The following is a 26,679-nucleotide window of genomic DNA, read 5'->3' as shown; positions in this document are numbered from 1 at the left end:
TGAGCATGTTTTAACTTTATCCATGCGTTCCTGCAAAAAAAATTAGGGTATTTAAATAGGGTGTGGAACCTTCCAGTGGGTTTTATATCTCTAGATTAATTTCACTTAAAATTTAAGTTAAAATATCAGGCTCATATTTGCTTATTCTTCTCCTTGTTTGAGCGTAGGAATTGATCATAAAGCCTACGCTCACAAGTATAAACCATGATTTTATGACTTCCTTTGCTAACCACACTGTCATTTATTTCCACCTCAGTTTTTCTTCACATGCTGTGATAGATTTTTTTCCCCTCAAACTGCATCGTGGGCTCAGATTTGTCATATCTAGTATTTTTGTCCTTTAATTGGTGTGGAATTTGATTGATTACTGTGGGCTGCAACTCAGGCTTTAAACTTCACTGTGCCGCCACTGCCTTCTCATTGAGTTTTCAAGGAATTCTCTGTTTCTATGCCTCTCTCACATGGAACTGGCATTTCCTGGGGGCCTGAACTCCCCAGCCTGGGATCCCTGCGGGCAGTGGGAGATGCAAGGCCCAGGGGATCTTCATTATCCATTGGTTTTCACAGGTCAGTTAGGTTGGAAAATATCTCAAAGATCATCAAGTCCAACCTATGACCAAATACCACGTCAGTTAGACCATGGCACTAAGTGCCACATCCAGACTTTCCTAAACACCTCCAGGTACGGTGACTCCACCACCTCCCTGGGCAGTCCATTCCAATGCCTAATCACCCTGTCTGTGATGAAATTCATCCTAATGTCCAACCCGGTGCAGCTTAAGGCAAGGTCTCGTCCTGCCGCCGGTTACCTGGGAGACCGACTCCCACCAGGCTACTGCCTCCTCTTTAGGTAGTTGTAGAGAGCGATAAGATCACCCCTGAAATTCCTTTTCTCCAGGCTGAACAACCCCCGCTCCCTCAGCCATTCCCCATAGGAAGGCTGTGCTCCAGACCCTTCACCACCTCCGTTGTCCTTTTCTCTTTATTTTGGGCGAGGGTCGCTGGCGCCTGATAGCGGTACAGGCTGCTCCCTCTTCCTTAGAGACCACCCAAAACCAGAACTCCGGTGTTGTACCACCCCTCCTCCCGGAGCGGGCGGCTTCCGCCAGCCCCTTCCGGGCGCTTCGCTGCCCCCGAGGGGCGTTCCCTGTTCCCCCCGCCCCGTCGGGGCGTCCCCGCCTCCCCCGCCCGGCCCCGCTCCGCCCGCTCTCCGAGGCGTTTTGGGCCGCGCCGGCCCAGCTCCCGCTCTCGGTGCTGCCGCGTTGCCATGGCGTGTTCCGGCCCCGGCCGGGCCTGAGCACCGGGGAGCCCGCGGGGCCGCAGCCCGGCCGGGCGCTGACCCTGCCCCGGCCGCCGCTGGCCGATCCCCCGCCGCCTCCTTCCCCGCCGCCTTCGCCTGGCTCCGCCGCTCCTGCCCTCGACCGCGAGGTTCCGGCGGGAGGCGGCGGCGGGCGCCGGCCGGAGCAGGCGGCGGGGAAGATGGCGGGGAACGGCGGCGGCTTCGCCGGCGCCGGGAGCGGGGAGATCATCCAGCTCAACGTGGGCGGCACCAGGTGAGCGGGCGGAGCGGGCCGGGCCCCCGGCGCTGCCCCCGGGCGGTGTCCGGCGCGTTTCAGCGGCATCGGGGCGAGGGGCAGCGCCGCGGGGGTCCTGCCGGGGGCCCGCCGGGAGGGACGCGCCCCCGGTCGTGGCGGGGTTCAGGCGGGGCCGGCAGCCACCCCGACCTGGGAGGGCGGCGGTGCCGACTCGCCTGGGACTGCTCGCCGAGGCTCCCTGGTCTCCTGTGCTGCCGCCAGGAGGGCCTGGATGAGCCTTTCCCCAGCACGGTGCGGGGGAGCCGGTCAGGGGTACCTGGAGGTGGAAATGGGGAGTGTTGGCAGCTCCGCGTGGTGTCTGCCCACTGTGCCCGGGCTGTCTAGATGCGTACGCTCTACATACATCTCTGGGAATGCTGCTGCTTCAGGGATGGAGGATAGAGAGCTTTGCTTTGCCAGCACATCCACAGGCTCCTAGTGAACAGTCTCCCTGGCAGCCTCAGAGACTAAGGTGTTAAAAAGGTTGAAACGATACTGCTGGTGTCAACCAGAATAAAGAACTGCATTGTTTTCGAATCTACGCTGGAAGCGTGGAAGCTGGCAGATGTAGACATTTTGGCAGGCTGAGGCACGGAATTGTGGGACAGCTGTGGTCAGAATGTGTGATAAATAGTGCAGATATTCCTGTCAAAGTGCTCAGGCATGAAATCATTTGTATTATTGTAGCTGGTGGAAACTGAAATAATGTGCCTTCCTGAGTCTGCGCATGACATGAAGCCAGCTGTGAGTAGTAGGAACTACTACTACTATTTTAAGATTTTTCTCCCATTACCCAGAATATGAAGTTGGTCTGATAATTAAATTGGATGTTGCAGCCTTTCTCAAAGTAGAGTGCAATAGAAATTGATGCAGAATTCCTTTGTTATGATAAGACGTTAGGAACCTGGTTCTTCACAGTGAAGCTGCTTGTAATTTGCATAGGCAAAACTCACCTGTAATGATGCTTTCAGGATAACTTTGTTGTTGGCTTGGACCAGATTTCGTGTTGTGCTGAATAAGGTTCTTCAGTGAACTCTGTCTCTGAAATTATAGGCCAGTTTGTCTTTTAGGTTTTTATTACACATGGAATCGCAAAGATGCTTCAATTTTGTAATTTTAAATAGATCTTCCTTATTAAATGCCTCTGTAGAGAATACAGAATTAGGTATAGAGGACGAATTAGGGAAGAAATAGATAATCTCAGAGGGTTTGCCTATACAGAGAAGTATGAAGAATAAGGCAAACTAACAATTGCATGCATTTAATTTCTAGCTAAAGATCTAGGTTCTAGTCAACGGATATCATTCGAATGTAAGGAGAAGGAAATGTGTGCATGGATATTTCCCTTTTAATAGAGAGACAGTGTACCTCTGTGTAAGAAGTTTTGGTCTTTTGCAACGTCAGCTTCCCTCAGATACATTTGAAAGTGTTTTTCAGCTTGCAAATGCGGGTGACTCAAAGCTGGCAAATGGAGCGAATGATCTGGACAGCAAATGGGCAAGCGTGGAGTACTATACACGGTTCCTCTTCATTAGTTTCTATTACCCTTACCAGAAACCTGAAACTCTTAGTTTTGTTTGTAGAGTTTTATGAGAAGAGGAAATTAGCACTGTCCTCTGTCTCTGACACCAGTTATTCTGTGGAACATCTACTACAGAGACCCCAGCTTTCCATGTTCAGAAACGAGGTTCCTGCTGCTCCCTAGGACTGTCAGGGCTTCTCTGTTGTGTGCAGTTGCTCCAACAGTTCCTGGTCTCAGCTTTTGTGAAATCCTTTGCTGCGAGCACAAGCCGCTTGCAAATTAACATTCACAGAAATTACTGTAACAAATTAAGAGAATTCTCTCGACTCTGTATCTCCCTCTGGTTATAAAGTAACTCTACAAGCAAAATAAACTATGGTTTAAAGCTGTCACTTAGCATGTCTGTTTCCTGATGCGTATATTTTCTTTAAAATAACTGTAGGCTGCCACTTGCTTAAGAGTGTTTGAGGATATTGCACTGGGTTTGACTAACTTTCCTTATACAATGTCTGTCTGACTGCTGCATGGAGCTGCAGATACACTTATACGTGTAAATGTTGCCAGCTAAGCTTCTTTAGGCATCCTGGAAAGGAGCACTCTGTCTTGTTGTTTATGTATGTTAATGTATATGTATTAAAAGTTCTAAAGTATGTGTTAGTATGAAGTATTGCTTACTAAGCTGGTACCATAGTGCTAAATTACAGACAGAAAATCCTTGTGCTGTCTAAATCCACTGATAAAATTGAAAGAAGACAAATGTTGAGTTGGTTGATGGTTCTTTTTCCTGTCCTCCTTGTTGTGTGACTTGTTCTTCTGGAATGTCTGTCTCAAATTTTGCTACCAAGCTCTTTATCTGACTTACAAAGTGCTAGAGTGGAACCCAGCTGGTCAAAACGCCAGCAAAACTTCAGTGGTGGCACTTCTGAAGAGCTGACTGTCACCCGTACTTATATGGAGGCATGTATCCAGACCAGAAATTGTGCTGTAGTGTGTTGAGAAGATAGTACTGCCAAGTACTCAAACATCTTTTAAAGGATCCTGAATGTCTTCATGGTCTCATCAGACTATTGTTTCAGAATTAATTTAGCATTTATCATTCAGTGTTGTAGAAAATGCCAGTTAGCTCTGATTCTAGTAGTTCTCTGATATCTTTCTGCCTACATATGCCTTTCTGGGACCATAAGTCCTCTGGTTTTCTTTTTCCTTTTTTTTTTTTTTCCTAAAACCTCAAAATAAATGAAAGTTGTAAAAGTGTTTAAACTATTAGGCAATAAAAGCCTTTATATTATGGAGACTTTTAAAAGGGCTAACTGGTGATGCTGGACCAGTGTCTGGATTAATTTTTGGATAAAATTCATGTAATTCATTGTTTTTTCTCATGCACATGTTATAATATAGTTAGATGAATCATCCCTTACTCTTAAAGCAAAGAAGGGTATTGACCTGTATTGCTGTGCAAAACTGCAGATGTACTTAGAAGTACTTTAGAAGCGCCTTTTTTTTTTTTTTAAGAAAGGACTTTGTGCATGTTTGTGCTTAGAACGCTGATACTGCAGGTTTTCTTGTTAAGAACAGATTCACCATTGTTATATTTGCAGTGAGCAGATACACAATACATGTTTTATGCAGGATGGTAGTTCCATATAGTCTTTGTGTTTCTGCCTCTTGGGGAATATAAAGGGGGTATAAAGTAATGCTTTTTGTTGACCTTTTTTTTTTTTTTCTCCAAAACTGGAAAATACTAGCAGTGAAAACTAGATAAATTATGATTAAGTACTTTTATTCCAAAAGTATTTTGTAGTCCTGTGCTACATGGAAAGTTGTAATGGAATTTTACTTTTGCATATCCTCTTTTTTTTTTTTTTTAATTAATGAAGAGGTCACCAAAGGTTTCTTAGTCATGGCACTAGTAAGAGGGTATGTACAGCCAGAGGGCTGATGCAGAGCATGAGCTCATTGTCCAAGCTGCCACTCCAGTTGTCTTCCTTCACGTTAAATGAAACCCAGAAGAAGTAGAAAATAATCCATGGTTATTTATTATGTTAAGTACTGTCTGGCATCATAAGTAGTATTATAATTTGTATTATCTTATAATATGAATCAGAGTAAATGCTTTTTTTTCTTATAACTGTTATTTTTATTGCCTCCCTGCCCTCTTTCCCCCCTGCCCCAAAAGGGGCCCAAATAGCAAAATGGCAAATAATTAAAGTTACTGTGAAATATTAACTTGAAGCTTATAGTAGTCTTTTGGAGTGCACAGTGTAGCATGCTCTGTGTCCTCAGTAAGAGTATCATGCAGTTAATGACAAATATAGCACACTGCTGATAAATACTTAACTGTTTGGGTTTCCTGTGTGTGGAGGAGCGTTTGTTTTCTGTGGGTCTTTTTTTGTAAGCATTAATGTTGACAAAGTATGAGAACCAGGAAGATACAGGATGTTTGGGACAATGTGTTAGAAACATATAAAGCATGACACTTTTGGAGTCTCCAGACAGCCCTGCTTTGAGTTTGTGCAGACGTTTAAGTGATCTTGGACTTGCCAAACCTGTTTGATATTAGCTCTTTAGGACAAATGAAGGAATTTTAGATAAGGCAGACTTACTTCCAGTTTTACAGCTGATTTTGAACTCATAATTTTGTTTTCTAGGTTCAGCACTTCAAGACAAACACTGATGTGGATTCCAGACTCTTTTTTTTCCAGGTATTTGTGATATATTATCACCTTGAACAAAGACAAATTAACAGTCATTTAAAAAATTATTAATGTTTTCAGTTCTTAATTTATGTTGTAAATAGTCTTTATTGGGGGAAAAGGCATTAAGAACACTATCTCAAGAAATGGGACAGATTAATTTGAAATAGGCTGTTATTTAAAAGGCATCTTCTTTCTTGAATGTAGCCATGGCAGCTAATATGTGCTGAAGAGTTGTCACTTTTTAGACAGAATGTTGTGGAAATAACACTCCAAATCTGCAGGAAAGGAAGATGCCACTGACTCTTACTATATACATTTGTGATCTTACTGGCCATATGCAGTAGCACTGCCTTTAATGTGTGGGGTTTTTTGGGTTGTTTGTTTTTTGGGGTTATTTTTTAGTTGTTGCTGTAGTCTGAATTAACTCCAAGTTTTGGGGGTTCTAACTTGTGATACAGGAGCTATCGAATTATTGAACATCCTCCTTTTATGTCACTGCCATTAGTACTTCTGCAAGTTGTGCTGCTTATTGTTTGCATTTTGTGCTGTAGTTGCTGTACCTCTATCACCCCAAATAATCCTAAACACATAAAGGAAAACACAAATGCTAGCAATTTTGCTTCCTTACATTTAATTTTTGTACTCTAGACTTCTTTTCTAATAAAAGTCTGACAGCTGACATAGGCAGCATTACCTGGTCCTATTTTACTGAAATGTTCAGATAAATGAAATGCTGGGGAAATTTCACCTTTGAGGCACACAAGGAGGGAGTCTCCTGCTATTCCCCCATCTCTCAGCACTAAATATGCTATCTAAGGATTTTGTCGTAATAGTCATCCAACACTGGAAAATCTTAGAGATAATTGTCATCCAGACTCGGGTGAAATCTTGAAATAAAGCTGTTGATGTTAGTTAGTTTCCATCTAACCTAAAATGAGGTTTTGGCATTGTGTTTTTTATGAGTCTAGAGCAGAAATACTTTGATCTGATAGAAAAAAAGCTTTGAAGTAAAACTGTGTTAAAAATAATCCATCCCATTCTTGTCCAGTAAGTCCTTGTGGGTTGGGTTGTTTACTTTTCCTTTTTGCTTCAGCAGCTTTTACCAATTTAACTAGATTTTTAACAAACTATGTAGCCCTCTGAATGCCTGGGAAAACTTTTCCATCCTTTCCAGACTAGGCTTCATGTCTGGTTATTTTGGGAATATAAAAGTCCTTAAGATGCAGCTCTCAACCTTTCCTTAGGTGTGCATGCACTGCTCCTTTATTCAGCAGCAATATTTCACCCCCTCCGGATTTCTGCCTCACCCAGGCAGTTTTCTTTGCTCAGCTACACTGTTTCATCAAAATGTAACCAAAAGTACACAAAGAGACCAAACTGATGAGAATGTTGCTATCTTGTGTTTGTGTTAGTACATTTCTGAGGGACAGCTAATGAAGATTTCCTCTGTTTCAGTTTGCTGAGTGGAAGAATTTCAACACTAAAGGATGAAACTGGTGCTGTGAGTAATAAACCTACTGTAACCCATTAATTTAATGTTATGCTTTTGGTTAGGTTCTTTCCTAAAGCATATTCACTGTGGGTGCGTATGGGAGTTACAGTGCTTGAGTCGGGCTAATGACAATTTCATGACAATTGGTGACATCTCTGCCTTTCTTGGTTCTCAAATTTGTTTCAAGGTAAATGAAACTGGAACAATGTGCACATTTCTATGCTCATTCTGTGTTGTACAGGTAATGCAGAATCAGCAACTGTACTTTCCTTACACAGAAAAACTGCTAATTACTGTATTGCAAGGAGGTGTAATTTTCATTAGATAGGCATTGCATATGTAGTTGAGTAATCCAACATGGAAATGTTGGGTTTTTGGCAAATACATGTAGCAATTTCAGTCCATGTATGTGATACTCTTAAATAGGAAACTATAGTTACAGTAATGTTGCTGAGTGATAGTAAGAAACAGAAGTAATTTGCTAAAAATGCAGAGGTAGTTTTAATGGTAATTGGCTCAATTTAAAAAAGTCTAAACTTATCTTGAGGTCTTATTACATTTACTTCATTTTGAACACAGGATAGAAAGTGAGAGTATCCACTGGTTTTTGTGGAGACTGTAGGACCTCAAGAACACTTCTATTAAGTGCCTTCTGTTTGCAGCAGTGTTTGTATATATGTCCTTTAGGAATGTTGAATTAGTGGATAGCAGAAGAAAAACGAGAGCAAAGAAGAGGCCCAAAAACTGTGGGTTTTGTTTGTCTGCTGACTGCCTCGTCTTCAACTCCTCTTTCCCACACTCAGCATAAAAAGGCATTTTAGTTGATGGTTGCTCCGTAATAGGGCTCAAGTACAGAAATTTTTCTTTGCAGATATTTATTGATCGAGATCCAGCAGCATTTGCACCTATTTTAAATTTTCTTCGCACAAAGGAGTTAGACTTACGGTAAGAAGTTAATTATTTCAAGTGAAAATTATTTCAATCAGAAGCATTAGAAAACCTTTTCAGATGAGGATTATTAAGTTTTAGTCATCTGGCTGGGTACCTGGTATATGACTCAGCTCCCTGGTAGCTGTGGGGCCAAGTCTAGCATATATGTATGGCATGGTGGAGGGAGAAATGGTGAAATTCCATTTTGTTAGTAGATTCTTGTAATTTAAACCACTTCTTGCAGTGTATTTCTTTGTTTCTGTATCTTTGTTTTAATGAAAGCTAAGTAAAATTAATCACTCTGAAATCTCAAACATCAACATGTTGAATGCATTTCGTGGTAATTCTGTAAACTGTTAGGTAGCTTGATATTTATATTGTGTAATGTCCAGTTATATGCAAGTATTTATGTTCAAGGTCTTGACTCACTTTGTTCTTGACGGTTTTTGTTTTGGGTTTTATTTTTTTCTCTAGAGGAGTGAGTATTAATGTTCTCAGGCACGAAGCTGAATTCTATGGAATCACTCCTTTAGGTAACTGGTTTTTTTATCTTAATGTGAGGTCATCTTATATTTATTGCTGTAATAATGGCCCACTGACAAATCTGGGCAGTTGTGACACTGAATATTTTCAAAGTAAAGTTTATCAAAAACAAGGATATTTGAGATAATGTAATGTTTCCAAGGAAGCAAAAGCTGTGGTCATATTTGGTTTTCCTTCTTAGTGAGAAGATTGCTACTATGTGAAGAACTGGAACGCTCATCTTGTGGCAGTGTCCTTTTTCATGGCTACCTACCTCCTCCAGGTATTTTTGTATTCACTGTCTGATGTTTGCAGTCACTTTAGTTTTTAGGGGTGATTGGTTCAGGTAGTGACTCTGGGTGACAAGCTGTTCAGAGAAGGCCTTCCTATGGAAAGCTAAAGATGAATGATTGAACCAAACATTATTGTAATTAAAACCCAAGCTTTCATCTGTATGAAATGTCATGTAGTACTAAGCAGGCTGTGTTTGGTAGTAGACTAAAGCAGAAGTTCTTCAAGTGCATTTCATTATAATGTTAGGAGCATGTAGTTCTTTCTTCTTTCTGAAGGTGCAGTTACCTTAGGTATCCTATGTCTAGGTGAAAAATCACCATAAATGAGCTTTCCTTACTAATAAGAGTAGCTGTTAGACTTTTTTTACTTCTCTGTAGAGGTGAATACAACTCAATGTTAACCTGAAGTCTAACGGGGTATCTAGCCAACTATTGACAAGTTTTCTGAAGGTAATTCCCTAAATTGTGAATGTCAACAGTGTTACAATATTGCCTAATTTTCTTATAGCAAATGAATTAAACTTTACATCAAAATGCACAAGTATTAATCCTGTATTTTGAAAGTGAACTGTTATATCTGTTATAAAGTTTAAGGAGTGAGAAAAAACATCTCTTTTCTTTTCTTTTATAGGCATTCCCAGCCGTAAAATAAATAATACTGCTGGGCCACCGGCTGATGTTAGAACTGGTCAGAATGAGAGTGAGATGCTTGGAGGTGGTGTCCAACCTACACTTGCTGGTACTGGGGAAGGTACAGTCAGGCTAGGTGAGGAATGTGTTTTAAAACCAAAACAAATTGCAAAAAACTTAATGACTGTATCTGGTTTAAATCTGTTCTGTTTGCCTGATTAAAATTGCTGAATACTTAGTTAAACACTACTCCCTGTACAGCATTTAAGGCTCACTGCTGCACAGTTAAGACATGAGGCTTGAAGGAAAGGCAAATCAAAGTTCTTCATGCAGTCTTAGCATGGCCCCTTAGACAAATGCCTTACACTGTACTAAAGCCATGATAAAAACCAGAGAGACCACTGTCTCTTTGGTCTTTGTTCAGGGCCCGCTTGCTGCTCTTCCACCTCTTTCTTGCTCTTGGTGCCTCTCTTGCTGTGCAAGAATCAAGTTTTTAGAGGAATTGTAGTCTTCACAAAAAAAATTGTGAGACTTGAATTCTATCGTTTTCCAACTTTTGACTTAGCAAGCAAAATCGCGCAAAATCGCGCTGTAATCTGCTGTAATCCTGTAAATTGTAGCAGTGTTAGGAAAATCTAGAGTATATAATAGGTGAATCTATTTCTATAATCTATCTTATATAAAAATAAGGTTATGAATTGCTGATTCTTCCCAAACCTGCTGCAAGTTTGGAAGAAGGCAGTCTTGGGGAAAATGAAACAGAAGATGCAGTCTTTGACCATTAGTTCTTTAGCATATCAAGGCTGAGAGCTAAGTTGGGGAAGTACAATAACCACTAATTTCCAGTACCATCCAACACTTCTGCCAAACCTAATTTAGTTCTAGATCAGAAACAAGCATGTTCCCACTAGATAATAAATGGAGGAGCTGTAGGTGTTCTGAGATACAGGAAATTTCAGTTTAGCAGTCTGGAACAATAAAATAGGTTTGCACTAACTATTTGGAAAGAACTTTCACAAAAGAGAAAGCATTGTTTCTTAATTGATTAAATTCCTCATTTTTTTTACCAATTAGACAGGCTTTAAAACTGAGGCATGTACTACCCTCTTTCTCTTTATGAACATTTTACCGTGACACTTTGCCTTGTAGTGATGATGAAATGTCTTCCTTCCATGTAAGAACTGTAATAACTGTAAGGATTGTGAGGAGTAATACTGGTAACTAGAATCTAGCTGCAAATGTTTCTTGAGAAACTTAATTATCATAGTTTCTGTTCTCATAGCAGAGAGTTCTATGCTATTATAGATGTCTCTACTCATCTAATATTCATCACTTGCCTAACTTCAGCTTTATTGTTTTTAGGATTTCCTGTGGACCCACGGAAGGTCCTAATAGTAGCTGGCCATCACAATTGGATAGTAGCTGCCTATGCCCATTTTGCTGTTTGCTACAGGTATGAATAGAGTTGCTTGTCAGGTTACAGGAATCTAAAAAAATATGATCATTTGCTATGAGCAAAGCAAAAAGTTTGCATTACTCTGAAATGGCAGTAGATAAATGGATTCAGTCTGATCCTATAAATATATGACTTGCTGCTCTTTTTTTGTGCACATTGGTTCAGGGTTAGACTGGGTTGTCCGTTTCTCGGTCTCTGAAGACTGGGTTTTCCTGGATTCTGACATCTGCTCCCTGTTCTTTTCTTTGCCCTTCCAGGATCAAAGAGTCATCTGGGTGGCAGCAGGTGTTCACGAGTCCTTATCTGGACTGGACAATTGAGAGAGTGGCTCTCAATGCGAAGGTGGTTGGAGGACCTCATGGAGACAAGGACAAGATGGTTGCAGTTGCCTCGGAGAGTAGCATAATCTTGTGGAGCATTCAAGATGGTGGAAGTGGGAGTGAAATTGGTAACTATCATTACCTGAGTTTTTTTCTTATGTGTGCGTGTTTAGCCAGAGAGGAGACCCTATTTTGAGGCATGTGTGATCTGTAGTGTTCAGTATTCACTTTCACAAATTGACAAAACAAGCTATAGTACAGCAACCTGTTAGAATGTAGTAACCTTCCGTTCTGCACCAGGAATACTTTCTCAAAATAAAAAGGAGAGAGAATAAAAGAGCAGTCTGTTTACTAACAGATACTAATACTTACTGTTCAGTTTGAGGATTATATGTCAAGATTCAAATTAAGAATTAAACTTTTCCCTGGACTTGCATTTGAATCTAGAACATAGGACAAAGGAACTAAGTTTCTGAGTTGGAAAACTACAGATACAAAGAGATTCTGCTCTCTTCTTTCCCTTTTGTTATTAAAGCAATATTTTTACATAAAAAGATTTTGGTTCGCTGTCAAATGTCTTTCATAAATGGAGTTTGGAAGATGAAAATTTCTTGGTTTTAAAACTCAGGTGTCTAGGCAGGAAAAAAGCATACTGTTTTATTAAGCATACAGGAATTACTGCTTGTACGCTTTGGCACAGGGCACACCGTTTGGGAGGCTGTAGAAACAGCAACAAGATGTTTTCAGAAGTAAACACTCCTTGCTACTGATCTAATAGCTTGTCTGAGTCACTTGTTCAAATACAGGGCAAATTTGGGTGGCAGTGAAGGCAACGTTTTTGATCCATGTGCCTTTAAGGGAAGAACTTACTTGAAAGTTTCTCAAGCAATTTCTATCTGTTAATGGCTGTTGCTTTTTTTTTCATGCTTGAATTAGTGGAAACACTAAGTAGATTTGAAGATGGGGAAACAAAGGTCTGGCATGAGATAATTCAGCTGTGTCCTGCTCTTTTGCTTGTGACTCTTAGAGGTCTTCTATATAATCATGGTCAGCAAAATGGAAAAGGAGGTTCCATTGTATTTAAAAAAAATAAATAAAAGATGTGTCTAACAGTTGAATATGAAATATTTTTATTAAACACATAGTAATTATTGTACTTGAGTAATTATTGTACTTGAGAAACCTCCTCTTATATTCCCCTTGACCAAATCTTAAAGGCAGGGAAGAGCTGGCATGACAGCTGTACTCCTCTAATAGGCATTTCTTTATCACTGTGCTATTACATTCCTCCTGCACTTTTTGATTTCAGTTAGCTGCTTGCGTTACCTTGGGATTTGCAATAAGATATGGGAAGCAGCATCTTGGATTTTTGGAAATCAAGTGCAAAGAGGCACAAAACCCATAAGTGGACTTTTATTTCAATTAAAAACTGTAAATATGCCAGTATCGTAAGGTTCTGATAGCTCAGACTGTGATTGAACGTGGCAACAAAACTGAAGGAAGCACTTTTGCTAAACAGGCTGTACTGCATTGAAGTGACAACTGTGAAGCAAAGGAATTACCACTTGGGGCAGGAAGAGGAGGGAAGCAGAGAGAAAGTGCCAACAGGATGGAATCTTCTGTCAGACTAACACTGACCAAAATGTATTGTTCTTCTTTTGGACAATAGGTCATGCCGATTGATTTAAAAAACCTGAAATATGCTTGTGTTTAATAGTAGTAATGTGAATATAGCTGATTTGTTTCCTTGTAGAGGCAACTGCTTGCAGTCCTGCTTTGTATTAGAGATAGAGTATGTTGCTGTCATCTTGTGAAAGAAACTACTTGTTCCAAGCAGTTGCTGGAGCCTGGCGACACCATCCTCAGAAAATTGTGTGGGCTGGCATCTTTGTGATAGAGCTCTCCCAGAGCGCTCTCTTTCCTTTCAATATTACTTACATAAGACACTGCTGCTGGCTTGCTGCTGTAAGCAGTATTTTACTGAGAGGGACCCTTAGGACAAGAGCCTGTCATTACATATAGTGTTGTCTCCCCTGTGGACAGGTCTCAAGATTGTTGAGCCTAAGCAGGACTGACACTTCAAATTCCTCCAGACCATTCAAGCTGTCTTCCTTGATTTCCTTGAACCTCATCCTTCTCTGGAGTAATCAATTCTAGTTGTGTCTGTGGATTTTTTATTATTGCCTTTTTCGTGTGCCCTGTACTGCTGAATCTTATCTGCATTGAATGATTGTACTGTGCCCTGGAAAACAGTTTAGCATCATAATTAAAACATAAATATATATTGAGCTTTCTGAGATTCCTTCGTAGGGTGTAACAGAGGGCTGATTCTTGGCTGGGAATGGCACTCTGTTCATTTAAATTTGCCCAAAACAATGTTGGGAAATTTTCCAGCTATTGGGTACTCTGTTTTGACAACATCTATCTGCTGCAGTTAAGGTATATTAGTGAGGAGTAATATAAATATGTAGAGTGAGCAGTAAGCAATAGGAAACTTGTGAGTGAAGCTTGACAGTTGGTAGTGTTCTAATGTATCCCCATTACTTTTGTACTTAGCAGACAGAAAAACATAACTTGGAATTATTTACAAACCAAGTTAATTACAGAGTCAATTTGCTGGACGTTATCTCAGACCTTTTGAATTTGCTGTAACTTTTAAATACTTGGATGATAAGTAGTACAAAATGTACTATGCTATCCAAGTTTGCAGTGCAGTGAAAATTATTCATGTTGGATCTGTGATAAGACTAGGAAGCTCTAAAGGATCAATTTTCTGGACAGCCTCAGATGTTAAGGTCAACTATAACCATAGGCATCAATGCCTGTCATGTTCTGCACTGTTTTGATTTTTTCTTTTTAAGTGAAATGTTCTCAGTCCCAGACTTCATTTACTTGGAAGGCTAGCATTTGCTGGTAAGTTTTATCTTCCAAATTTGAATAGTATGTGATGATTGCTGAAACTGCTTCCCTATATATGTTCAAGTTTTAATAGTCTGATAGCCTGAACTTTCTGCTCATGGCCTGCAACCAAACTAAAAATCTGGAGATACAAAGGAAGGAAGGCAGGCTTTTACAGGCTGCTTATTTTTCTGGGTTCAAGTATTTCTGCTAAAAGAGAAATTAGAATGTAAGGTCACATTGGAATTGTTCAGTCTTGTCCCAAGAATAAGGATAAAGTCTTGTAACCGTATTTAGTTTCTCAAATACATTTTCAGAATGTCTGTTTGATTGGACTTTAAAAAAAAAAAGCATTGAGAACTTGTAATACTTTAACAAGTAATTGCAAACTAGCATAGCACAAATTTGTGTGTCTAGCAAACCCCATTAAATTACTGCTTCTTGAATGACACTTAATAGTCTCAGGTAAAAAAATCAACCACAAAATAACAAAAATTCCTGTCTGCTGTAATATGATTTTTTTTTTATTTATTCTAAATCCTTTTGAGAACTTAAGGGCTGTAGAAAAATGATTGCATGTTTTCATATGGGCTCTTCTACCTTCTCCTGCCTCTCTCCTTCTCAAATAGTGATGTTATTAGCAGAGATGACATCACACTGCCATTTAATTTAATGAAACCCAGTTTTATGCTTGAATGGTACCTCACCTAGAATGCTGCAAACCCAGTGTTGGCTGTTCTTTATTTTCTACTCGAATACATGTGATGTGATAATAATGGAGAGATTCCATTGTTACTGGTTTTTTCTTTGTTTTAGATGAACTTCATAGACTCTTCATTTTTTGTAGGAGTGTTCAGTCTTGGAGTCCCTGTAGATGCTCTCTTCTTCATTGGCAACCAGTTGGTGGCTACAAGCCATACAGGGAAAGTGGGAGTATGGAACGCTGTGACTCAGCATTGGCAGGTGTGTTCAATTCAATTTTCTGCATCACTTTTTATAAGCTGGTATGTCTTTCTAGTAAAAAGAGAATAAAATAATCTAAAAGCATGTGGGAAATGACTGTCATAAGGTTTTCAACCCTGACTTGTTACAGAGTTTATCACCTGGGTATCTGGGTATTGTGCCTGTGAGCAGAATGTTGAATTGTTTGGTGGTACCACCAAGCATGCTTTTTAGGCTTTCAAATGAAGGGATGTGGTGTGATTTTGGGTAATAAATGTCAAGTGTGTGCATATTTAGACTTACGGATTGCTAACTGTATAAAAATGCAGTAGGACCCTAGGAAGTAAAATTGTGGGGAATGAATGACAGCAATTTCTGCACCATCTGAAAGAAGAAAAGTCTGTTATCTGGGGATCTCAAGAGCTGCTTTACAATGGGAGACTCTTCTTCATCTTGTATGTGGATGCTTCTGGCTGTGCTTACTTCACTCCTGTTGTCAGAATGCATATTAAATAAGAGAGATCCTTGGAGTCTGTAGGAGTCTGAGAAACAGTGGAGCATTCAAATAACAAAGCTTGTAACACAGCCGGATGTACATCGTTGTAGCACGAAACCTGGATGCAGTAAAAGTCCCCAAAATGCCTTGCAAATCTCGAGAAGCAGAACTGACCTGAGGCTGCTGCGCTGTTTACTAAGTTCTAATTCAAGCTTTAAGTGACAGTAACGGTAACAAATAACACAGATAATAAGTGTGGGGATAGCAGTGCTTCTGCAGCGGAGACAAACATGTTAGTATGGCCTTGAATTAAACAAAACATTATTTAAAGTTCTATTGATGCCTTGCAAAATCTTATATTAAGAGACAACTTAATAATGTGTGACAAGCTGGTGTTTAACAATGTTTTCTAAAGGAACAAGTCATAAGGAATAAAAACTGATGTCCAATTCATCATCTGTATTTCCAGGGGGAGCTGCAGAAATCTTTCTGATCACATTAATAGTTCCTCAGTTTGACTGACTATTCCTTTGGTGAAAGCATTTCTTACTGAAGAGTAGAAAATCTTTGGGAGGTTTATATGCCAATGTCCTAAAAAAGTTTTTTGGCTTTCTAATTTTTTTTTTCCAAGTGGATGAGAGTAGCTCCCTTTAAAAAAAAAAAAAAAAAAAAAAAAAAAAAAAAAAAAAAAAAAACAAAAAAAACCCCACAACCGAAAAAACCCCCAACCAAACAACGAACTAATAAAAAAACCCACACAAAACCAAAGCAACAAACAAAAAACCAAACCAACCTTGTGTTTCAAGGTGCTTTCTATACTTCAGGCTTTTTTGTTACAAAAAGAAAAAAACCAAAGATCTTCCTATAGATCATCATCTCCCTTTAGAACACAATCTCCTTATGTGGGGGTTGATCTTACATTTCCTAATGCAAATATATGATATTTGTGTGACCCATGAGTTGCCCATAGCTCTGGACTCAGGATGTAATCATACTTGCTTCAGTGAGAGAGGCTTTGTGGAACAGAATGTGCTGATGTCCCATTTTGAAGCAAGAACTTTGTTTCCTTTCAGGCTGATGTCTTTCTGAGGTCTACTTAAAGGAGGCTTAGTTTGTGCAAAGCTATCCTTCCTTACATGGTGATCTTTGTATTCGATGTATTACACACTGAAGATGTAACTCTGATCTCTGCATGTGATTGGTTCTTGCATCTTCCCATCTTGGAGATTTGAGCAGACTACTGAGGTGGTTTCCCTAGTACTTAATTCCTCTGGCAGTGTGTCAATTGCATGCATCAAGGAGGAGGAGGTTGTGGGCACTAGATAGATCTGTAATGAAATTCTTAGCAAAGGAGAGCTTAAAGGAAGCAGAATATTTAGTGCTCTAGAGTAAGAGGTAACAAGGCAGCAGAGTGTCACAGCAAATCTTACTCTGCAAAGTGAGGATTCTCACTGGTCTTGCTTTACCAGTGACTGTTGTATAGTGTTGCTCTGTTTCCTGATGAAAGTTCACATTTTGGCAGATGTAACTGCTGAATTGCCTCTGGTGTCCCTGTCTCTGCTGCAGAAGGAAGGACTCTTCTTATTTTGTATGATCTTTCTGACAGAGTCGATCTCTGCTCTCGGCAGCATTGTGGATCCTTGTGCTTGGACCTTTCCTTGCAGTTATGTCTTTTGCAAGGTGATGACTAAAGTGGTGTATCTTGATAGGTTGCCTCTACCTTCATTAGTTTTGTAAACTTTTTGCAGGTGGCTGAGCTTCTGTATATACCTTTGATCTACAAACCAGAGAGTATGCAGCACCTTGATCCATCAACTTAGATGCTGAGACTCTAGTTTCTTGCCATTCTGCTCTTGTAATCTCTTTTTAAAGTAGTCTAAGAAAAAAAAAAATCTCTTGAAACAAAGTTTTGTGACCCAGATCTTTAGATGCCGAATTTAATTAGGTGCTGTATGAATTTGGCTGTGGGGTGGGTAGGGTACTTAAAGCTTTCACACTGAAAAAGTACAGTGTGAAAGCTTTGAGATCAAGAATAGCCATTCTTTTCACTAATTGGCAAGGATCCTTCTCCAGGTCATTCAGTCATCAGTTATACGGGGAAAATCCAGGTGATTTTCAAGAACAGTTTATTTTTAGCATTGGATATGTGCTGAATTATGGCTGAACATAAGTGAGAGAGGTGCAGTTCTTAAAACAAAGAAAGGAAGGAAAGTGCTTCTTCCCTGTCCCCCACATCTCCATCCTCTGGAAAATATGCAGAAGCTATAGTCATGTTGCAGCCTTTTTTGTAAGGCAAAAAGATAGGTTTAGAATATGTTTTAGGGGCTTACAGACCATCCTTAGAAGTGAATACTGGTTTAGAGTCCTAGCTCTTGGAGTCGGGGGGAAGTTTGTCTCGTTGTTTTGTTTTGCTCAGCTTTATCTGACAGATTCATTGTAAGTATTTTGCAAATGATTTTGCAAGTCTCTGAAGCAATTGGAAGGATGCTGCTGGTCAGAGAGAAATGAGAACTTAGGCTGAAATGTCCATAAATTAGTATTCAGTGTCGATTAAGTAAACTCACTGCAACATAGAGAGTACAGGAAAAATGCCATGATTCTATGCATGTTTGAGTCCTCTGGATAAAATGGTTTTTGGGTTTTTTTTATCTAGGGGCTGAAGCAAAAAAAAAAAAGAATTGCTTGAAATAGGAGATCTTATCTAGGATAACCTAAACTTTTTCTTTCCTTGAGATTTCTGTCCCACTTGGGGGAATAAGCACTCCTTTTAATCCTAGAGGGTAAAGAAGGGGCACTTGTAATCCCTCACCTTAGGTTGTAGACCAGTAAGTAAAATATGACAGAGCTGCCTTCCAGTTTACTTGGTGCGGTTATGTACTGGAAGTGATAAATTGTAAAGGAACAAGAATTTTTTCCCCTTATTATGTATCTGCTAGAGGCAGAGATCTCCATAGAGTTTGGCAGAGGGACACAACTGGAGATAGAAGAAGGTGTAGAGAGGCAACATCTAGTTCCTTGGTCCAGCAACCTCTTAAGGAGTTGTCAGAAGGGAAAGAAGGGATAGGACAGAAAGTGTGAAATACACTCACTTTGCATAAAGAAAAAAAAAATCCACTTTTGAAGATGTGGTTTAGCTGCAATGCTCTAAGCTTTGTGCTTTCACATGGAGAAGGATCTTCCAGTGCTAACTTGTCTGCATGCATGTGCTGAACCACTTTGGTAGAGGAATATGATCTACCAGCAGTACTTTCAGAATGCCACTGTATGTGTGTGTGCACAGCAACCTCAGTCCAGTACCAAACTCAAGTGTTGTTCAATAAAATATACCGAGAATGTCTGAAAACTGAGAAAGTAGCAACCTAAATTCTTGATTTGCTTTTGTTTTCCTTTCTGTTTGCACTAGGTTCAGGATGTTGTTCCTATCACAAGCTATGATACTGCCGGGTCTTTTCTGCTGCTGGGCTGTAACAATGGTTCTATCTACTATATAGGTAAGAAGTGGGAGCAGGGTGGAATAAAAAGGAGGTGGTACTGAACAGCTTTTTTGTTAAACTCTTTAATTGATTTTAGTTGCATAAGAACAACTCTGTCTAATCAAAATAATAAATGTTTCTTTTCCACAGACATGCAGAAATTCCCACTGCGAATGAAAGACAATGATCTTCTCGTGACAGAATTGTACCATGATCCCTCCAATGATGCTATAACAGCTCTCAGTGTCTACCTCACACCTAAAACAAGTCAGTATTCTATCACCATCTCTTTGCTGAGAGTCTGTTAGAAATGTGCTTTTCTTTTTTCTAAATAGACTTCTTCTATTGCTTCATAGCTAAAACACACAAGGTAGCCTTTGACATAAACAAGGACTTTTTCTTCATGTAATCATCTTCAAATGAATGATGAACACTAGGCTTAGCAGTTTCCCCTTACAGCTGTACATCTGTATAAATAGGTACATGTACTTACATGTATGTATATATTAATGCTTGTGCATAATGTACCTTTGCTGGTTTTGAGGCTTTTGCACAAGACAGGGACTTGGATTATGAATTGTATTCACTGAAATAGTTTGTGGTGAACTGGGGAGAAGTGGAGGAAGAAAACTTTGCTGTTGTGTCTAACCTTATAACCAATACACTAGGAAACATTTCCATGTGCAGCTGGATGATGCTTAGCTATTGTGTCTATAATAGCTTTTTGTAATCATGATGCAGCTATTTTTTAAATTAAAAAAAAGAAACCAAGAGCAGCAACAACAAAAGTCCAAAGCAAAGTTCATGGCTAGGCTTCGTGAACGAAGAATTGGGAAGGGCTCTACCCACATTTGCTACAAGCACGCTGGTGGCTAAAAAGGCCAATACGAGATAGACACGTCTGGTTGCACCAAGGCAAAGTAAAACTCAAAAAAACCCAAACTGGGAGAAAGTGGCTACTTATAACTATATTGATACCAGAGTGACTTTTTTAACTATAGTCCTTCCTGGCTTGTTTTGCTTTCCCATTTGCTTCCCACTAAGGCAGAAAAATATACATTATATGGCAGGTATTGACCATATCACTGCGAGAAGTGCCAATATATCTATCATATGACTTTATCCACCTTCACTTCCAGGAGGGAGGAGAGAATGGGAAAGAAGGCTGTTAAGACGCTGTTGAAGAGTGTAGTATGGAATTGAACAAACCTTTGGTTATTCTAGTGGCAAAACAACCTTCCTTTTCATGGGAAAATAATAAGTAAACAGTGTTTAAAAAACGTATCTTTTTTACTTTGGAGGCTTGAAAATGCTGGTTTTTACTGCCCCTTTTCCCTGGCTTCCAGTAACGCAAACTTTCATTCCTGGGAAAACAACTGTGTTCTTGTTTGCTTTAGGTGTAAGTGGCAACTGGATTGAGATTGCATATGGCACCAGCTCTGGAGCAGTGAGGGTGATTGTACAGCACCCTGAAACAGTTGGGTCTGGACCTCAGCTCTTTCAGACCTTCACAGTTCATCGAAGTCCTGTTACGAAGATCATGCTCTCAGAGAAACACCTTGTGTCAGGTAATCTCCACACAGATTTGTATTGGCAGTTCTCCCCTCCATCTGAGCAATGAAGTTATTTGTATGCATTGGTCTCTAACTTGCGTTGTTCCCACGTATAATAGAAATGAATTGAACAGATTTGGGGGCAGGGAAAGGGCTAGAATGGCTTGGATCTTCTTTCTTAAAGTAAGCATTTGTGAAAGCTCTTATCAATTCAAAGGCCTAGGTTTTATTTGATGAGAAACAACTCACTCTTTCCTTTCTGTCTTATTCCAAGATTGCAATTCATGGAAATAAAAGTCTTATTGTTGTGGGCAGGTCCTTTAGGACTTGTCTTTTTTTAACAGCTTTTCAGGAGCTTCCTGGGCTGCAGCAAAATGTCCTCCTGGGCCCTAGAAAAAGCCTTCCCGTGACTTCAAAAGGCTGTCTGTGTTTCTTTCCTCAGCAGTCTCCCAGTGTTTTTTGTGCTATCCTGTTTGTGCTATCTTATGCTCAGAAGAGGGTCTTACTTTCTGGAAGATACAGTCACTCCTTCCTCTGTAAGAATCTCTTTCACCTAGAATTCAGCAGCCAGGGCATGGCAGAGAAAAGATTTATTTTCTGCTGCTATCCTATTCTTTAAAAAAAAGGGAACAAGAAACATGGTATCCAATTATACTGCAAATAAACAGCCCAGAGGTCATCCATTCCCCTGCAACTTGCTGCTAAACTCTGTGTTGGGAAGGGGCACATCTCTATGTATAAAAGTGAATAACTGATGGATGAAATGGAAGAGGACTGTTGTGCAGGCTGCTCTCATGACGTGTCTTGTCCTAATGTCTGCACACAGAGGACTGAAGGGTGCTGTAGGCTACCGGTGCTGACTCAGTCAGACCTTAGTGTTGTGTTTTCACCTGTCTTAGCTCATTTCTTAAATTTCTGAGGGAAGAGACAAAACTAATAGAAAACAGAACATCAGCAATGATTTGTAGACTGTTAGATAATTGTCTGGAGATGCTTTGTGACTTCACATTGAGTAATCAAGCAGAATTTAGTCAGTCTTGAAAAACTATCATGTAGATAATCATTAGAGAAATCTATCTCAAAAATTTTGTCATCCCTTGTAAATGTACATCTTCTCCTTTCTAGTTTGTGCTGATAACAACCATGTACGGACATGGACTGTGACTCGGTTCCGGGGCATGATTTCAACTCAGCCAGGCTCAACACCTCTCGCATCATTCAAAATCTTATCCTTGGAGGAAGCAGAGAGTCATGGCAGCTACTGTTCTGGAAATGACATTGGTAGGATGTCTCTAGATTGTGCTGTGCTGTGCCTGTACATTCACTAGTCTCATAAAGGTTTAACAGATCTTCAGCTCTTTAACATGCAAGTCACCTGATGAGTGTGAGCTTGTACATACTGCTGTCCTCTTGAAAAAATGGCAGGGATCTGTAAGATCCACCAGGAAATATTACTAGGCTGTAGAGAGTGAGTACGCTTAAAGGACATACTCTGAATGAGAGAAAAAGGGACAAAACCCCTTTGGAATACACATACTGTACCTGTTCCTTGAGCAAAATGATGTAGCATTTCAATTTTGGTTTAACGAGAGAATGAGAGCACAGGAGACTCTATTAAAGCAGATAGAGCATAGCAAAGATTGGGTCTACTGCAAATTCCAGTTCACTCTTCCATCAGGTTAAACAATGCATAGAAAAAATTCTTAAATGACTTTGAAGTTGTGACAAAGTTTACTGAAGCCTTGCAACTGCAGAGGCAAATGGTGCTAGCACATTGCTATAGCAAGGTACTGAAAGAATGCTGTTGGTAAATATGGTTACACAGGTAGTTTAGATTCCTTCGTGGTCAGAGCCTTGCAAATGAACCTTTAATGAATAGGATGCCTTGTGAACACAGGGTGGGGTCAGTTCTACAGCAAGAAATCTGATTAAACCTTTAGACATCTAGGAGCTGCAAAATAACAAAGTACTTACTGTTATTATGGAGACTTAATGTAGGGTTTTTACTGACATAGTAATTCCTCCAGGAACACACACAAAACTTAAGAATGCATGTCCCTTAGAACAACAAAGAAAGATATGGATTTGTAGAGACTGCTAACCATTGGATGGCTTTTCCTAGCTATTGGTTATCTTTGGTTCCCTGCCCTGGCCCTGATGCTTTAAAATTGCAGTGGTCATACTAATGAGTCTGGATCTTCAGGACTGAATGGGAAAGAGGGTGAGGGAATTGAAACAAACAAACAAGTGATCTTTCTTTCCTCTAGGACCCTTTGGTGAACGTGATGATCAACAAGTGTTTATCCAAAAAGTTGTTCCTATCACTAATAAGCTATTTGTAAGGCTGTCTTCAACTGGGAAAAGGTATGTCAGTGCTGAGGGGTTTAAGTGGGAAAAGAGCAGGACTGTTGAGGTGGTGGTGTCTCCCTGCTCCATGCTAAGTGCATGCAGCTGCACATAGCAAGCTTCTAATGTGCTTGACAGCTCTGGCTGAACTCTAATTTGTGTGTTAGTAACAGAACTGTACTCAATGATCTATTATAACCTCAAAGCCAAATGGCTTTTTGAAAAATAGAGATATCTAATAGGGATATCAGAGACTCACTTCATGATGGCTCACCCTCATGAGCTCACAAAGCAAACAGTTTTGTGCCTCTACAGAATATATGACTCTCAACCATGGTACCATGCTAACATTAAATTTCAAAACTAATGCTTAAGTTGCTGGTGGCAGGGATCATGCTGCTCACAAAGGCAGACAGGGAAGCAGCTTCTTCCTTTGCACTGGGCTTTGAAGATATCAGGACCTTTAAATAGGTGGAGATACTGTCTTCTAGATCAGCTATACAATTATTTTCTTAGGTTTGGCTTCATAGTATTATACTACATTGCTCCCAACATAGTAAAAAAAAAATTGCCACATAACCAGGGCTACTTTTCTTCCTCTTAGACTAGGAAGGTGGCAAGAGATCAGAAAAGTTAGTGCCTCTCAGTTCTGTGCTGCTTCTCTTTTTTTCATCTCTTGCCTAATAACTTTGAATCTGGGTGAAAACATTGATGCCTCAACATTATGACTTATTTTGGCACTGCTCGGGTAAAAAAGCAATACAAGGGGCCAGTAAAATAAATTACCTGGAGCACGAGCAGCTTAGTTTTGGGAGTTCTTTTTCCTTCCTCACTGCCCATAAACTTCTAAAATAAAGGGAAAAAAGCGATGCAGATATGCCATGACAAGTGAGATTTTGGTTGTGATAAGACAAAAGTTATCTATAGATAACATTGGATTTATCTTCCTTGGATTTTTTTGTGTATCTTTTATCTGGTTAAATGTGCTGTTTCTGCAGGTTAGTTTCCTAGAGTCTGCATATGAAATTCTAGCATATGAAGGGGCTGGTTCCTGTCATTCTTGTGAGAGCCTTAGATTTCTAATCATTGTAAACTGAAAATGGACATAGAACATGTGGGGGTTGCCTAATAAACAAGCAGTAGGACTGCAGATGGACTGGGGGTGGGAAGGGACTGTCTGCAGTGAGCAGTGTGCCAGTCACACAGGGGAAGGAATTTCATCAGGAGGAAGGGTCTTTTTCTGAAGGCAGGTTAGATGCCTTCTCAGAAAGTTGAACCACTACTGACTTTGCTGGCCAAACTTCCAGGTGCAGTTGTTATGGTAACTCGACATTTCTCTTCCTGTAGGATATGTGAGATCCAGGCAGTTGACTGCACTACCATCTCGTCATTTACTGTGCGAGAATGTGAAGGATCCAGCAGAATGGGCTCCAGGCCACGCCGCTACCTCTTCACAGGGCATTCAAATGGCAGCATCCAGATGTGGGACCTGACCACAGCCATGGACATGGTTAATAAGAGTGAAGACAAAGGTAAGTTGTGTTATGCCAGGACCATGGTGTTTCTTTTTCATGTCCTCCCATGTGCCTGACTGCAGTAAATGGACTTGGCCTCTAAGAGCTGTCTCTTTCAGATGTTGGTGGCCCCACAGAGGAAGAACTGCTCAAGTTGCTTGACCAGTGTGACTTGAGTACATCTCGCTGTGCCACACCCAACATCAGTCCTGCCACCTCGGTTGTTCAGCCAAACCGGCTTAGGGAATCTAATTCCAGGTAAGTCACCAAGGGTGGCACCAGCTGCAGACACCAAAGGTTTTACTTTTCAGGTAGGCAAAGAGGAGTTTGGTGACTTCAATGCAGTAGCTGAGCCCTTGAATTCATGCCCTAAGTAGCTTGAACTACACACAAATGCTCCTTGATTTCTGTTGGTTTGTATGTGTGCGGATTGAAGTATCCTGTGAGAATCTGAAGTGATCTGGAAGTCCTTGTGCGGGGGCTGTGATAAGTGTATTGCTACTGTAGCGCTAGGCAGTGGTGGGTGGGAGCAAGGGTGTGCAGAAGAATTGGCTGCTATTCTCAGCCTAACATCTGCTCTTCTTGTCCTTGGTTGTTTATATTTTTGAAGCCTCCAGTTGCAGCACCATGAAACAATCCACGAAACTGCCACATATGGTTCTGTGAGGCCATATAGAGAAAGCCCCCTCCTGGCAAGAGCAAGGCGGACAGAGAGCTTTCACAGTTACCGGGACTTCCAGGCTTTTAACTTATCCAGCAAAAGCCCAACAGAAAAGGCAGCTGCTGCAAATGGAAATTCAAGCCAGACAGAGGCCAGGAAAGCAACAGCTGAGGGCAGTGCAGCCGAGAGGAAGGCAGTCCTGTCAACAGCATTTGAAGTGCGAGGCACAGGCGTGACAGATGCAAGTGGGTGTTGCAGTACAGAGGTTCACCGTCTGCCAGAGAGTTCTCTGGATCTCAAAAGAAGAGGACCAGAAGAGGAGAGTGAAGCCAAAGCAGAAAGCAAAAAGAAAATGGGATTTGAAGGAGCTGGTTTCCTGGGAAGGAAGAAAGTGCCTCTCCTGGCCTCTGCACCAGTCCTTGCTGAAGGTGGTCCTGAATTACCTGGTGCAGCTTCTCCATCACCTACAAAGACAGCTGCTTCACCACGTCACCGGAAGAACGACTCATCCTGCCAAGACTACGGCTTGTGAAAATGGGACTGGTGGCAAAAATGAGGGGCAGGTGCCCTCTGGCTGGTAGCAGGCATAATGTTACGTGTTGTGGGTTGTTTCTTGAATGGGATTTTGTTCTGATACCAGAATAAAAATTGTAAGGTTATGAGAAAGTACCTGGCTGCTGCCAGACCTTTGAAGGGTCGTCCACATCAACATGTGGCTTTATGTAATGCTCCAAAATGTAGTATGGTACTTGGTCCAAAATAATATTGTGCATTCTTGCGTAAATGTGGTCAGGCATGTGATACGTTGTGATTATTTTTGTTTTGGGAAGGGAGGGTGCTAAAGGAAAACTTGGTTGCTGAGTGGAGGATGCCTTTTAGATGCAGCCACACGTTGCTCTGCAGAGCTGCTGCTGTCTTGGATAGATTTTGCCTAATTCACAGGGCTGCCTCTGTAGTCTTGTTTTATGAATGGGATCATTGCTCTGTATGCTGCTGTCTGATATCTGAAATGTTTTGTGCAGGTTAAGGAGGAGGCTATTCAAAATAGCATATTATTTTGCCTCTTAGTCCAAATAAATTGCCAGAGGAGTGTTGCTTGTGCTTTCTGAAAATGTGCAGTATCAGATGATGGGTTTTGTTGTTTGTGACTGAGAGAATGCATAAAATATGCTTGACAGAATACACAGAACTGGCAGGCTCTTGAGGGCTTCCTTGTCACTTTCTCTGGAAAAAGGACAGAGATGAATATGGGAATAGGTTTACTGTCATGGTGTAATAATTCTCAATTACAAGTGCCTTGACATGATATTTCCTACCTCTGTTGCACTGGCTGCTTGTTGTTTGCTCCTAGTTTACTGTGG

The 26,679-nt window shown here is 40.7% G+C and overlaps 1 protein-coding gene across 1 annotated transcript; it reads left to right on the top strand.

Moving 5' to 3' along the window:
- Window positions 1–1,211: 1,211 nt before the first annotated feature.
- KCTD3 (potassium channel tetramerization domain containing 3) lies at window positions 1,212–26,430 on the top strand. Its single transcript, XM_027739499.2, has 18 exons — window positions 1,212–1,553; window positions 5,745–5,798; window positions 7,248–7,293; window positions 8,156–8,229; window positions 8,689–8,747; window positions 8,939–9,019; window positions 9,661–9,795; window positions 11,022–11,112; window positions 11,373–11,563; window positions 15,181–15,296; window positions 19,175–19,262; window positions 19,395–19,511; window positions 20,642–20,812; window positions 21,923–22,078; window positions 23,065–23,161; window positions 24,491–24,675; window positions 24,777–24,915; window positions 25,268–26,430. The coding sequence occupies exons 1-18, from the start codon at window positions 1,480–1,482 to the stop codon at window positions 25,848–25,850; spliced, it is 2,457 nt and encodes an 818-aa protein (XP_027595300.1). The 5' UTR covers window positions 1,212–1,479; the 3' UTR covers window positions 25,851–26,430.
- The last annotated feature ends 249 nt before the right edge of the window (window positions 26,431–26,679 follow it).

The sequence above is a fragment of the Pipra filicauda genome, unplaced genomic scaffold (assembly GCF_003945595.2).
Source record: "Pipra filicauda isolate LSUMZ 115617 unplaced genomic scaffold, ASM394559v2 scaffold147_size4022426_pilon, whole genome shotgun sequence".
NCBI lineage: Eukaryota > Metazoa > Chordata > Aves > Passeriformes > Pipridae > Pipra > Pipra filicauda.
This window is presented reverse-complemented; position numbering and strand designations above follow the sequence as displayed.